Here is a 13,088-nt window from a genome sequence, read left to right as displayed (position 1 = left end):
AACAAAGGAAATGTACAAGAACGTGACAACTTATGAGCCATGGAATGAAGCTCTGGGCGAGAGTGATAGAAGCAAGATTGAGGGAAGAGACCGAAATAACAGAGAACCAATTTGGTTTGATGCCAAGACTGTCAACAATAGATATAATATTTGCATTTAGAATGCTAACGGAAAAGTACAGAGAATACCAGAAGGATATCCTTATAGTTTTCATCAATCTAGAGAAAGCATATGATAGAGTGTCGCAGGATCTTATTTGGTGGGTACTCTAGAATAGATATGTTGTGAACATACACAGAGGAACTCAAAAAGTTCTTGCCGTTCTAGAGCAGTGATAAACAAAGAGCAACACAGTGGACGGTACGTACCCTTAGGTTTTGAAGTAATCTCTAGCAGCATCCAACACCTTTTGCCTACGTTTCTGCAGCTGCGCAATACCCTGGTGATAAAACTCGGTAGTCGTGGATGCAAAGAAGTCTGGAGTGCGTTTCGCAGGTCTCCTCATTTGTGAAGGATCTCCCACGGAAGTGGTTGTCGTGGGAATGAAACAGGTAGTAATCTATTGGCGCAAGGTTCGGTGAATATGGTGCATAGCACAGTGTCTCCCAGCCAAATTGCTGAAAAGTCTCCCGGGTTCTCCTTGCCACATGTGGCTTGGGAGTGTCGTGCAGGCATAACACACCCTTACGAAACAAAACATATGCATTTTCACATTTTAAAATATTATATATAAGTAATAGAGTATACTAATTACTTGCATCCTATCAATAACAATAAAACAATAAAATATGGTAAAAATCCAAACTTCGGCTCATGGTATTGCATCAAAGAGTAAATAAAGTAATTAAAGAATACAATTATGTAACTAAACAACTAAAGAAATAATACATGTAATATATGATAAGATAATAATAATAATAATAATAATAATAATAATAATAATAATAATAATAATAATAATAATAAATAATAAATTAGAAACTTCTTAGAGGTTTGATAAATTGCTGACAAACAATATGAAATTTAATTTGAAAATGATCCAGAACAGATTGAAATTTATTTGCCGTTGCTACACAATTATAAATAGATGTTGGACAAATGTTCAAACAGGAAAAAGGTGTGAAATTCCTTATCTTATATTGGATTCTTAGAAACGTAAATCGATCTAGGTAAAAACCACCATGAAGAATATTCTGAAAGAACTTGAGATTAAAGAGATGGCGCCTATCACTTAAGGATAACATATTCAAATAGCGACGTATGTCTACTTAACTCATGTTGTTATATTTCTTGAATCTCTATCGGAGCCAAGAGAGAAAGTTATTCTGAATTGATTCGATACAATTCGTATAGTGTTTAGATTTACAATTCCAAATGATAGTGGCGTATTGTAATTGTGAAGGCGTGCATTACATATATACAAAGCTTAGCAGGTGTTGATATTTTGAAAATTTTTCCATATCTATTAATGTTGAATTTTTCTTTACTTTAGTAGATAGCCTGAAGATATTTTTTAAATAATTTATTACTCAAAATAATTCCAAGATCATTTACATTATTAAGAAATTTAATTTCTTAAGAGCCTGTTTTGAAGTTGAATAAAAAAGAATTAGTTTTCCTAGCAAAAATTATTCCATGTGCTTTTCCAAAACTTAAAGTTAAAAAGTTCGTCTCAAACCAATGAAAAATTATTATTCTGCAAGTTTAATGATTGTGGTTAGAAGTAACAGAGTGAAAAATCTTAATATCTCAACATACAATAAGTATTTAACAGTTATTTCCTTTGTTGTATCATTTATGTACAATGAAAACAACAAAGTATTTAATTCGAGCCCTAAGGCACTCCAGAAGTAATATCAAAAGCAGAAGAGAAACTACCTCTATATCTTAGAACAAATTTCCTGTCTGTTAAACATGAGGTAAACCAATTAATTATACAATCTCTCTTTAAAAAAATAAATAAAAAAACTTTCCGGTTATAGATTGAAACTACTTTAAGTCTGTGGCGGCCGGCGGATTGTGGTTTCGGGTATTGTGACTAATCAGCACAACTTTAGATGCAAATGCTATGTGACATGTGAAATTAAACAAAATTATATTTTTAAAAAAATAAAAAAAATAATGCCGAACATTTTATCCGATTAGTAACCTTATTTAATTGGTAAGTCCATTCTCCTCTCTTTGATTGGAGTAAATCTGCCTAATACATGCTGGTTGAACTCTGGTATTCTTATTGTCAGGTCTTTTTCGATGGAAAGCATAACCAGTGGCGATAATCTTTTTTGGAACATTCAATTCCTTGAAAATGTCAATTCTTTTCGATGTGGAAAAACGTCTTTCTCCTTTTGCTGACGTCGTAGGTACAGTTAGTATTAATTTCAAAGCTTTGTAGATTCACTAAATATTTTTTCTAGATTATTGCAAACAATTCATTCTAGCAAACCCAGTCACTCACAGTGATCCAAATTCCTCTGAAGCGCAGACTGAAGACAGTTCGTGGCAGAGATTACTGTAGTGTTATAAGAAAAATGAAATTGAACACACTTTAAATTCACAATTTATCTAGGGAGATTTAAAACAAATTGTGGAAATATATCTAGTGCAAACAATATTGCTGCCATAAGACGTCCTGTGAATCTTAACCGGATTTTTTTTTCGATCACTCTCCTGAATTGCCCTTTGCTTGTTTTGTCTAAGCCTTAATTGCAAGTTCTTCCTCAGTAGAGAGTTCGGCAAATTGCTTTTCTTCCTTTTTTGTAAGTTATTTACAGAGGTCTCAGTGTAGAATTCATTCAGAATTTGTAGGTTATTTACAGAATTAGAGCACACGCAATGCAAGTAAATCTAATAACTAGAAACCAAAACAGCTGATACAAAGGAGGTATATGAATTGCGAATGTCACATATACACTAACACACACACAAGTGCGTAAAGGAAAACTACATTTCAAATCATCCGTCTTGGTTGTGCAAAGCACAATGAACAGAGTGTACTTTCACATGAGACAAAACAATGGTTATCAATGTGATACGTTCTGGAAAGCAAACTTGGAAACCCGGCAGATGTTGGATCAGCATGTAGGCCTATACGTAACAGAAGCCAAAAGTCGAAGAACGTCAAAACAAACAGCATTGCCAGTTCTGCACACCCAGAAATGTTTGCTGGGAGGGATGCAAAGTATTTAAGGGGTCCAATACGTCTATGTAATATCGAACTTGTATTATTCTACACCCGAAAAGACAATAAGTAATTCTTAATTACTGTCACCTACATTCTTAGAAAAAAATTATGGAACGGTTATTTTTATAAGAAAAGAAAACGTTTATGAGGAAGTGTAAAATAAAATATTTAGCCTACATAAATCATTTATCTGTTAAACAAGTATAGTTCGTTAAGAAAGTCTACAAATGTTAGTCGAGTTTCGAAACTTTTGGGAGGTCCGGACCCGGTGGGCCCCCTCGTGGTTGCGCTCCAAGTAGTCCCAAATTCAATGTGGCGCTTTGCATTATACAGTTTTGCGTGGAAAGTTATCAAAAGTATAAAATACACTTATTTTATAAAATAAATATATATGTACTAAAATACTATCCACAGAGGGGGGGGGGGGGATATTATATATTGACTTATTAATATTTGGTTCACAAAGTAATATACAAGAAGCCTTCATTATCTGCAGAAGCTAAGAATTAACTTGTAACTTAACTGTGTTTACTTTCATTTGATTTCTGCTCTATTATATATTTTCTTTAATACTTTGTAATTCTGCAGTCACTTTTTTTTTAATTGTCATTATATCGGTTTGCTTCAGTATAGACCCGTAATTTTAAAATATTAATGTATAAAAATAATTCCATTTGTTAATTGGTAGTGAAATAAAATTCAGAAGTCTTATTTAGGGCCAAAAACCTTCTCGTTCACTGAAACCCGTGTCGCGTTGCAGAAGCATTGCAACGACTAGAACCTTTAACTTCTGAGATAGGGGCAGGGAGACTTAACATTCCCTCCAATTGCCGCGCTGTAGAAATGTAGTCGTTGTATGTTTGCTGCAACGCAATATAAATTAGAGACTCTCTGACGGATTGTTTTTTCGCTTTTTTAAAATGGATTAACGGAACAAACAGTTATAGAAGTAAAAAATATGTTATTTAAAGTATATATGGGAGTATTGGAAAGTATTTTTTTCTGTCTTTTACAACTACTGCTAATAATATTTTTTCTTGTAATACTTTGGTGGTTGTGCAACACGGCAACACTTACATTAGCCGTTACTGCTTTAAATACTATTGCATATATATATATATATATTATTGGTCTATTTATGACATAGGCACACCCAGGATAGCAAGTTTAGGGATAGCTATTTAAACTATTCGTGATTGAGTTTTATATAGCATAACACAACTGTACTTTAAAAGTCACATTCTCATTCGCATCCTTCACAGTTACAAATTTTAGTAGAATTACAAAGAATTAGAAACAGAAAACATAAATATTTGAGATGGTATTCGATTTTATCCCATAAATGTTAATATATTATTTTATCTTCAAACTTTTATTTTTTCTGTATTTCCCTAGAGGTCTCTTAGCTCCTTTCGTGGATGTACCACTGGCTTGACGTAAGTTTGGCAATATATTTATTTCAAGATAGCGTTTCATTTCAATATTGAATAATTTCACTGAAAATAAACTGTTGTATTTTCAGATTCTGGCATCTCGCGCCTATAAGATTCAGTACCGTGGTGTAGTAGAAGTGAAGGGTAAAGGTCAAATGGAAACGTATTACGTCCTTGGAACATGTGCACCTGTATTCATACGTCAACCCAGCCAATGTAATAGTTTGGCTACAGTAGTGTATGGACTGGTTCAAGCACGCAGGAAACAAACTGTCAAGAAAAGTAAGTATTTTTGGAACCGAACTTTTAAATATATGGTATATTATAATACACTATACGTTTTTTTTTTCTTCCTTTCAAAAATCTTACTATTGTGTTCTACTTGTTTCTTAAATTAACCTTTTGAAGGATTTGTAATAATTTAAATTTGAATTTAATGGGAAAGTAATTACAATTTCATTATTTTTTTAATTGTTCAATGTAGGAAGTGTGAGAAAAAGTTCAAGAATACTAAAATTTTCTTTTAAGTTTCCTTTCCCAAAGTTTTGACGCAAAATACTTTAAAAAATTGAAAAGAATATGGCATCTAAAGCTGTACTTTGTCTCTCTAGTGTTTTCATATATGTATAGAAACCAAAATAAAATATAGTTACATAATTACTTAGAACACACACAAGGCATTGCACATTGAGACGCAATATCCTTTGAATATTTTGGAGCATATGGAAAAGAGAAAGTAAGAAAAAGAACTAGAGAGGGGTATGGCACAACTCCCTGTCCACAGATATGATTTTCGTGAGATCACAAAAGTTAAAAAGTGTGTGGGACCATTGAACGAAATCAGATGGTATTGGAAGTGCGTGTCTTGTAAATATTTCAATGTAGCCACTGAAGGAAAACAGATGGTGTTAAGAGTGCAGGTCTAGTGAGTAGTCGAATGTGACCACTGGAAGAAATCAGGTGTTGGAAGTGAGGGTCTGGCGAGAATTAGGATGTGGTCATTGCGGGAAATGGGTGTCGGGTGTGTTGATCTCGCAAGTATGGAATGTGAACACGTATGAAATCAGATGGTGTCGGAAGTGCAGATCTAACGAGTATTAGAATATGACTACTGCGGGAAGTAAGAGAGCACTGGGAGTGTATCGTTCACACAACATTTTGACAACACTATGGGAGCTAAGCAAATAAAAGAAATACTAGACTTCGGTCAAGAAAACAGCAGCAAGAGTGATGGGATTTGCGGTGTGCTGACCACACATCTCTCCAACTTAAAATCATCCGGCTTATTGGTTTAAGTTCTTCGAGGCTTCTGTCCAATTAATAGAGTTCAGTTTAGGAAGAAAGATTTGGTCGTATGCTACTGTCAATCAACTTAAAGGTTAAAAAGGAGGAGCGTGTAGCCAAGTCAGTCTCGATTGTATTATTTTTGAGGTTTACGTTCCATGATTTTGCTCTTTAAGCAAAAGGAAAGGGTGACAAATAAGTGATTTTCATGAAGCGAACGGAGAAATAACTACATAACTTCCATGTCCTGAACAGTCTTCGAACTTGCAACATACCGTGCAACATGTCATACAGAGATGTCTTGCGCCGCTGTCTATGTTTTAAACTTACTCGACCACACTAGCTGCCAATTTAATGTCTAATAAGGTTTCAAGAGGAGCGGGGGGAGGAGAAACATGGGGACAATGTCTGCAGAAAATAATCTATAGAGGCAATAACTGGATGAATACTAAAGGCGAATATGAGTGGAAATAGTTAATAAAGTCTAATGTGAAAATGGGGAGTAATAAAATAGCGAGGTAAATGGAAAAAAGCTGGGTCAATCCATGCTAAGTGATCGAGGAAAAAAAATTGCCACTCGACCTCTTCAAAAAAATCTAATTTGTTCAGAAAAGTTGAGTTGATATAAGAGTACTTCAAAACCACAATTAATTATTTTTAACAACATCCAATGGCGACGCAGCACTGCCGCCATTTTGCGTTTTCTCGATTTCAGGAGTTCACGTTGTTTTGAATATTTCAGCATGTATTTGTCCTAACAAATTGAAAATTGCCGGGCGTCTCCAATTTTTGCCAAAAAAAAAAAAAAAAAAAAAAAAAAAAAAAAAAAAAAAAAAACTTAAAAAGGGTGAAATCAAGGCCTACAATAACAACATTTTTGAGCACTGAAGATATGTCTGGGAAGAGGAAACAACTGACGTAGAGGTCTGAATTTGTGTATGCGTATAGTAGGGGGTCATAAGTTTATACACAAAAATTTGCAGACCTGTATCTGCTTCCAAAGGCCTTTAAAAAATCGTAAATTTGGGGAATGATGCCAATTCGGCATATTTCACTGCCGATATCTCCAATGGACCTGGATAAAAGAATCTGAAACTTTGGGAATAGTTACTGTAGGCCTTGGTTTCACCCCTTTTAAGTGGTTTTAGGCAAAAATGTTAAGAGATCAAATTTTTAGCTCTGCACAAGTTGGAGACGCCTGGCAATTTTCAATTTACTAGGACAAATATATGCTGAGATATTCAAAACAACGTAAACACCTGAAATCGAGAAAACGCAAAATGGCGGCAGCCGCTGCGTCGCTAGGAGATGTTGTAAAAAGTAATTAATGTGGTTTTGAAGTACCCCGATATAGAATAAACATTCATGAAAAAATTAGATTTTTTGGAGTTGGTCGAGCGGCACATTCTTGATCACTTAGAATGGATTGACTCAGCTGGGATAGTGGCCAATGAAGAAAATAGAAACAGTATTGATAAAGAAAGATGAAATAATGAAAAATAGCCTGTAAAGTAATTAGAACAAAAGATAAAAATTAGAATCGCAGCATGGACATGTGGGAATAAAAGTAATGTGTGAACTTAAACATACATTAAAAGCACTAATATTAGTAATGTGGTTTTAAGCCACAGTGGCTCGCTTGTTGCTAGAATGGACTGAAAAGAAAATGCGGTATATTCACATAATGCGAAAAACAGTAATCACCACCCGCCTGTTTAAAATTACTGCTCAACGATTCAATATTGAAGAAAAACATAAGAAAAGAAGCTAAAAATAATTACAGATAAGAACAATTCTAGTCTTGAAATAGAGAAGCACTTTGAAATGTCTTACAATTGTCACATATAGAACGCATTCAGCAGTTCATTATCCTCGAGGTGTCGTTGCTTGAAATAAAAGTTACCGATATCTGAATCGTAAGCAGTCCACCTTCATTTAAAAAAAAAAAAAAAAAAAAAAAAAAAAAAAACCCTTTACTCTTTTGTTTTTTCTTGCTTTTATGTTGTGAAATTGATCTATTGATGGTCGAAAAACTGCGTGAATGTTTTGTCTGGCACATTTAATTATGTGCAGCCACTAAATCTGCAGAGCCTATTGAGTGGGTTTCGCCTGTGTTCTGTAACGGGTGAACGACACATATATAACCTTTAAATAGCCCTCACTACCCACAGTCCTGCGAGAACGGACGTCAACTCACTTCCCCCTTTAGAATATAAAATTTTAAAAGGAGAATTCCACTTCCCCACGGCTGAGAATAATGACGACTTGCAGTGAGAGGTTCAATACTGGAAAAGGCTTATATTGTATGCAAAATATCACTATTAAGTTTATCAGGAGAATTTCTACGACTACTTGTAAAATGTAAAAAGTTTTCTAACAAATGAAAAATTTTATTATAACAAATCCGAAACGTGATATATAAATGTAAATATAGAAAACATTTAACTAATTTAACAAGCAATAATAGCATTAATAGAAATCTCCGTTAGCAAGCAAATTATTTTTCTATAAAGAATTTTTTTCCCAAGTAACAAATGTTTCTGAAGTAAATATTACATCCAATAGTAAATCCAAATATAGAACTTAGGAACCTATACAATAATTTCATCAAAAATGTATGGAACTCAAAGTTACTGCCAAGTGGCTTTCCATAGAAATGAAAATGTGAGAGGAAAAGACTTCTTAAATGGGTCAATATGCATGAATTACGAGCAACAGCTCAACTGTAATTCCATAGATACCTTTTTTTCTTTCCTTTTTAAAACGGATCTAAGACATATATCATTCATTTATGTCTCCACTAGCCTGAAAATTTTCCGTAATAGCAATATATTCAAAATCCTGACTAGCGATTTTATTCTAATTTGCAAGGAAAACAAGAATCAACATGTTTTAACCTAAGGTATAAGTCTGCCTACACAAAACCATTTACGTTAACAGTATAGTTAACTATTTTTACTTTTCTTTCCTTTTTCTTACACAATTTTTAGAAATTAATGCTTCCATATATAATAAGTAATAATGATAAACTCTGAATGAGCACCATAGTCAGGGTCAATTATAGTCTTTAAAGAAGTTAACCAAAATATGCAATTATACGGAAAGAATATATTTTAAAGACCCATTCTTCTTTTCAAAGGACCTATCCCACTTACCTCATTTATAACACTGCAAAGAGCTCTAGGCTTAGAACGAGAACCTCGGATGCAACGTGACGTCATCCCGAACGACACGAACTCGCGCAATCACCGAAGGTTATGCAGTGCTTCCAACTCCGAGAGAAATAACCAGCTTAGCAGTAAGCCGGAGTTTCATCTCACAATTTTTACCTTTACAAAATTTATTTTTATTATGAAACTTGGGTAGGTTACAGTTCCAAGTAGGTATATGGAAGACTGTAAAGTAAGATGAATTAAGGTTAGATACACCATGTATTAAACAAGTATTGCAAGGTAATAATTAGATCGTGATTAATATTTCTTTTTTAAAGTATAGGAGGAGATAGTAATATACGTACCTTAGATATTTTGTAATGTATATGCAAATAGTTGAACTTCTTGTTGTTTACAATTTACCTTCTTAATCCTGATCCAACTTCATACGTTCATGAGTAGGAATAGTTAAATTTATTAAAAGCTATAGTAGAGAGGTGTGAATATAGTGACCTTAACAATAAATACAATGTAAAATTTCTTTTGAAAGAACAGTGTTATAACTTAATACAACAGATACAATAATAGGTTTCCATATTATTTTTGTTTATTAGACAGTAATTAAACCGTGTTATGATTGAAATAATGTATTGTTTCTCAAGGAGTGAACTGGGTAGCGTAGTGGTTAACAGGTCGGTACGGTAAGCCGGGAACCCGGATTTAAATCTCGATCCAGTCGTGCAGTTTTTCACTCTTTGTATATCATGAAATTCACACATATAGAAAAATTGATGTGACCTAAAATCGGCTATTTCCTTAATTTATCAAATATAATGTAAAACATGTAGCTTTAAGGGAGCATAATATTGTAGTTATTAAGTTAATACAACAGATTATGTTAATTTTTAAAAAGTTAATGTTATTGCTCAGAACAGAAAGTAGGTGGTGAGGACTAAATTTTTAATACCCATCCTTGAAGTGTATCAGTGAGGAAGCTTTGTTGCAATCACTCGTATAAGATTGATTTTTCTTTTTTGGTGCTACCTCAAATTATTGAATTTCGCATCTAACTCTAACTAACTAACTAACTAACTAGTGACAAAATTGAATTTCCCGTCTGCTACAATTGAAATATGATTTGAATTTTCGACATATTTTTAAACATGAAAGAAAAAAAACTTGTACTCACAGGCAAATTTATATCAAACCTATACTCTCTTCCAAGTATTATTCTAACTTCTAAGAGAGGGAAATGAAGGAAACATTATTTTCAATTTAAAAAAAAAATATATTTAATTTCTGAAAAATTGTGTATGAGAAGCATTAACTGTCTCGATAAACTGGTTTTTATTTGCTGATCAATGAATGGCTTCCTAACAAAAAGTTTTATTCACTTGTTTTGCATGAGTATTCGACTTTAGAGAAAACGATACAATAGGTATCGGAAAACTGAAAATTTCGATTAATGGACAAATTATATTGCAATTGCGGATGATGGAGATTTGAATGTTTTTCACTAAGGGTGGCATTCGATTCCGTCGTAAGTGTTCGATTCCGTGTTCTTTTGTCACTAAGTTTGGAATGAATAAATCAAATGTAGTTAACTTCTCTTTTGCAGCCAGATAACATAGTTGCCGATAGATTACACTGGTTGTAAGGGAGAGTAGCCAAAATCGTACCACTTTTTACATAAACGGTTTTAATTCGAAACTTTTGAACACATTTAAAATGATTTTTTGATCGTATTGAACTTTATAGTTTTCCAATCCTTTTACAGTGATTTCATAACGATATCTTATTATTATCATGATAAAAATGACGATATTTTAGAAGCCTTCGATTGGTGTGATTTACGCAACAGGTTTCCCAAATCGCATTATGTGAAGCCAAAATCGCACCGCCATTTGAATACATGCAAATTTTACAGTAAAGTAAGTGGATAAAACAAATTATCATTTCCATTGCATATCTCATTATTTTATTCATGTTTTATTAAGATAAGGAATAATACATCTTTAAAGAGAAAAAAAATACTGCAATGTAAATAACCGAGCACAGAAATAACACCTCAGAAATAAGCTAATTAAGTAGAAGTGCAACCTACAAATAAAAGAAATTAATATTTCTATGATATATCACATTCTTTTATCTGAATGTTATTAATACGAGGGAAGAATATATAATTAAAGGAAAAAAAATCCATATTTTGATTCAATAAGCAATAGAGCAATGTTGCTCATAATCCTATGAAACGTAAACGTATCTATATTTATGGAAAACACGGATAGCTACACCTTATGCGCACATTGGAATGTACGTTCATCTCTGAAATACCCGCACAAGACTCGTGTATCCAGAGTTTACACAAAAAAACACTGTACCATATCTTCGACTAAATTTTGTTGACAAAGGATGCAAAATCAATCTTGTTCATTGATTTCAATAGCCACATTTGAAACACTGAGAATATATGACTCGGATCATCATGATTTGGGTGTATCTATTTTTCGAGTGCCCTGTTTATGGTGTTAAAGGTACCTGAAGATTAGTTCACGGTTCAGAAAGATTAGGTTTCTCCGATGTTTGGATACTCTTATTTGCCTTTGTCGTTCTTCAAGATGTTTTGTAGGACTTGACGGGAAAACTTCTGTTCTCTGTGGTTGTGTGTTGATAGGCCTACTTCCTCCTGCTATTGGACTGGACAGAGTAATGATTTCATGAACCCTTTTTAGTAGCTTTGGCGATTTTCCGTTTTTCCGGTTCCACATGACACCTCACCGCAGTAGCGTCTCAAAAATGTTTTCTTTGGAATACAATACTTTCTTTCTATTTCATTTAGTTTCACTTTATTTTCCCTATATACTTTCAAAGCACGATTCGTAGACTCCGGAGACAATTTTTCATATTGGCGTGTACTCATCTTGTGTAAATTGTACCGAGAAAGAAGCCAGGAAAAACAATTACACCACGGGAGTCAAAACTGCACTGGTGCGATTTCGGACACACGGTAGTAGTGCGATTTAGGAATCTATGCCATTAAAAAAAAAAAAAAAAAAAAGATTTTTTTACATATCTCGCAAATTTAAAAAAAGCATAACTTGAGATTGTCACTATAATATTAATGGTATTTTTTTTATTACGACTTATTGAAACATAAGCTAATTCTCTTATCTTAATTCCTATTCTATTGTGAAATACCCCGAAAATTAGTAAGGAATACTCCAATTTTATTGTACTACAACTGCACACACACACACACATATATATATGTTACTGAACGTCGTCACTTTACTGTGCAATTATGGGAGTATGCTTAGGTATTTAATTTAACTACCAGATGGCATGTTAGTACTACGGTTCTTTTTAAACAAGGGGTGGTGCGATTTAGAACCCGGTGCGATATCGGGAATTTTCCCATATATATATATATATATATATATATATATATATATATATATATATATATATTGACGAAAAGAATCTGTCACAAGAATAAAGCAAACTGTTTCTGGAAAATAATGTGGCCCTGAATGCAGAGCAAATTGCAGAATTTCTCCATCGGCCTCAGTTTCCATGTGAAAATGGCTTTCTGTGCATGCTATGGCAGCTCACTTATATGTATTTGTCATAAAGACGGTCTCGGAACAACAGTTTCTTAAACAGTTTTTTTGTGTCAATCTGTATTAGTATACAAAGGAATCAAAGGAATGAGCAGAATAGAAGTAAATAAAAATTAGGAAACTTACCTAAAAATATTTTCTACCCGATTTCCTGCGAAACTTTGCCTCAGGAAAGTCCTCTCGTAGGATCCAGCAATAATCAGACAAAATTGCTGCACTCCACTTCCCTTGATAACACTTCTCCATTTAAGAAATATTCTGGTGACACCATGTTCGTCACTAATTGCACCACGGTTATCCGGGAAGAATTCCAAATGGTCGTTCAGAAAATGCAGTTTAAGTAACATGTTACATCCCATACGGAGGTATGATCTCAACTAGTTCATGTACAATATCGCCATAATTTTCAGCCTTGTAG

The 13,088-nt window shown here is 33.5% G+C and overlaps 1 protein-coding gene across 4 annotated transcripts in view; it reads left to right on the top strand.

The window, feature by feature from the left end:
* Ac78C (adenylyl cyclase 78C) overlaps positions 1-13,088 on the top strand; it is a 636,268-nt gene that overhangs the window by 603,814 nt on the left and 19,366 nt on the right. For all 4 annotated transcript variants that reach the window (XR_014132796.1, XM_081769540.1, XM_081769538.1 and 1 more), the window contains one exon: positions 4,704-4,896. Coding sequence is in view for 3 of the 4 variants with exons in the window: in XM_081769540.1 (XP_081625666.1) it covers positions 4,704-4,896 (193 nt within the window). In the remaining variant the exon portion in view is untranslated. The remainder of the gene's footprint in view (positions 1-4,703; positions 4,897-13,088) is intronic.

This window comes from Thermobia domestica, chromosome 8, assembly GCF_964235325.1.
Source record: "Thermobia domestica chromosome 8, izTheDome1.hap1.1, whole genome shotgun sequence".
Classification (NCBI taxonomy): domain Eukaryota; kingdom Metazoa; phylum Arthropoda; class Insecta; order Zygentoma; family Lepismatidae; genus Thermobia; species Thermobia domestica.
The sequence above is the reverse complement of the archived record's forward strand: the minus strand, read 5'-3'. Positions and strand labels throughout refer to the sequence as shown.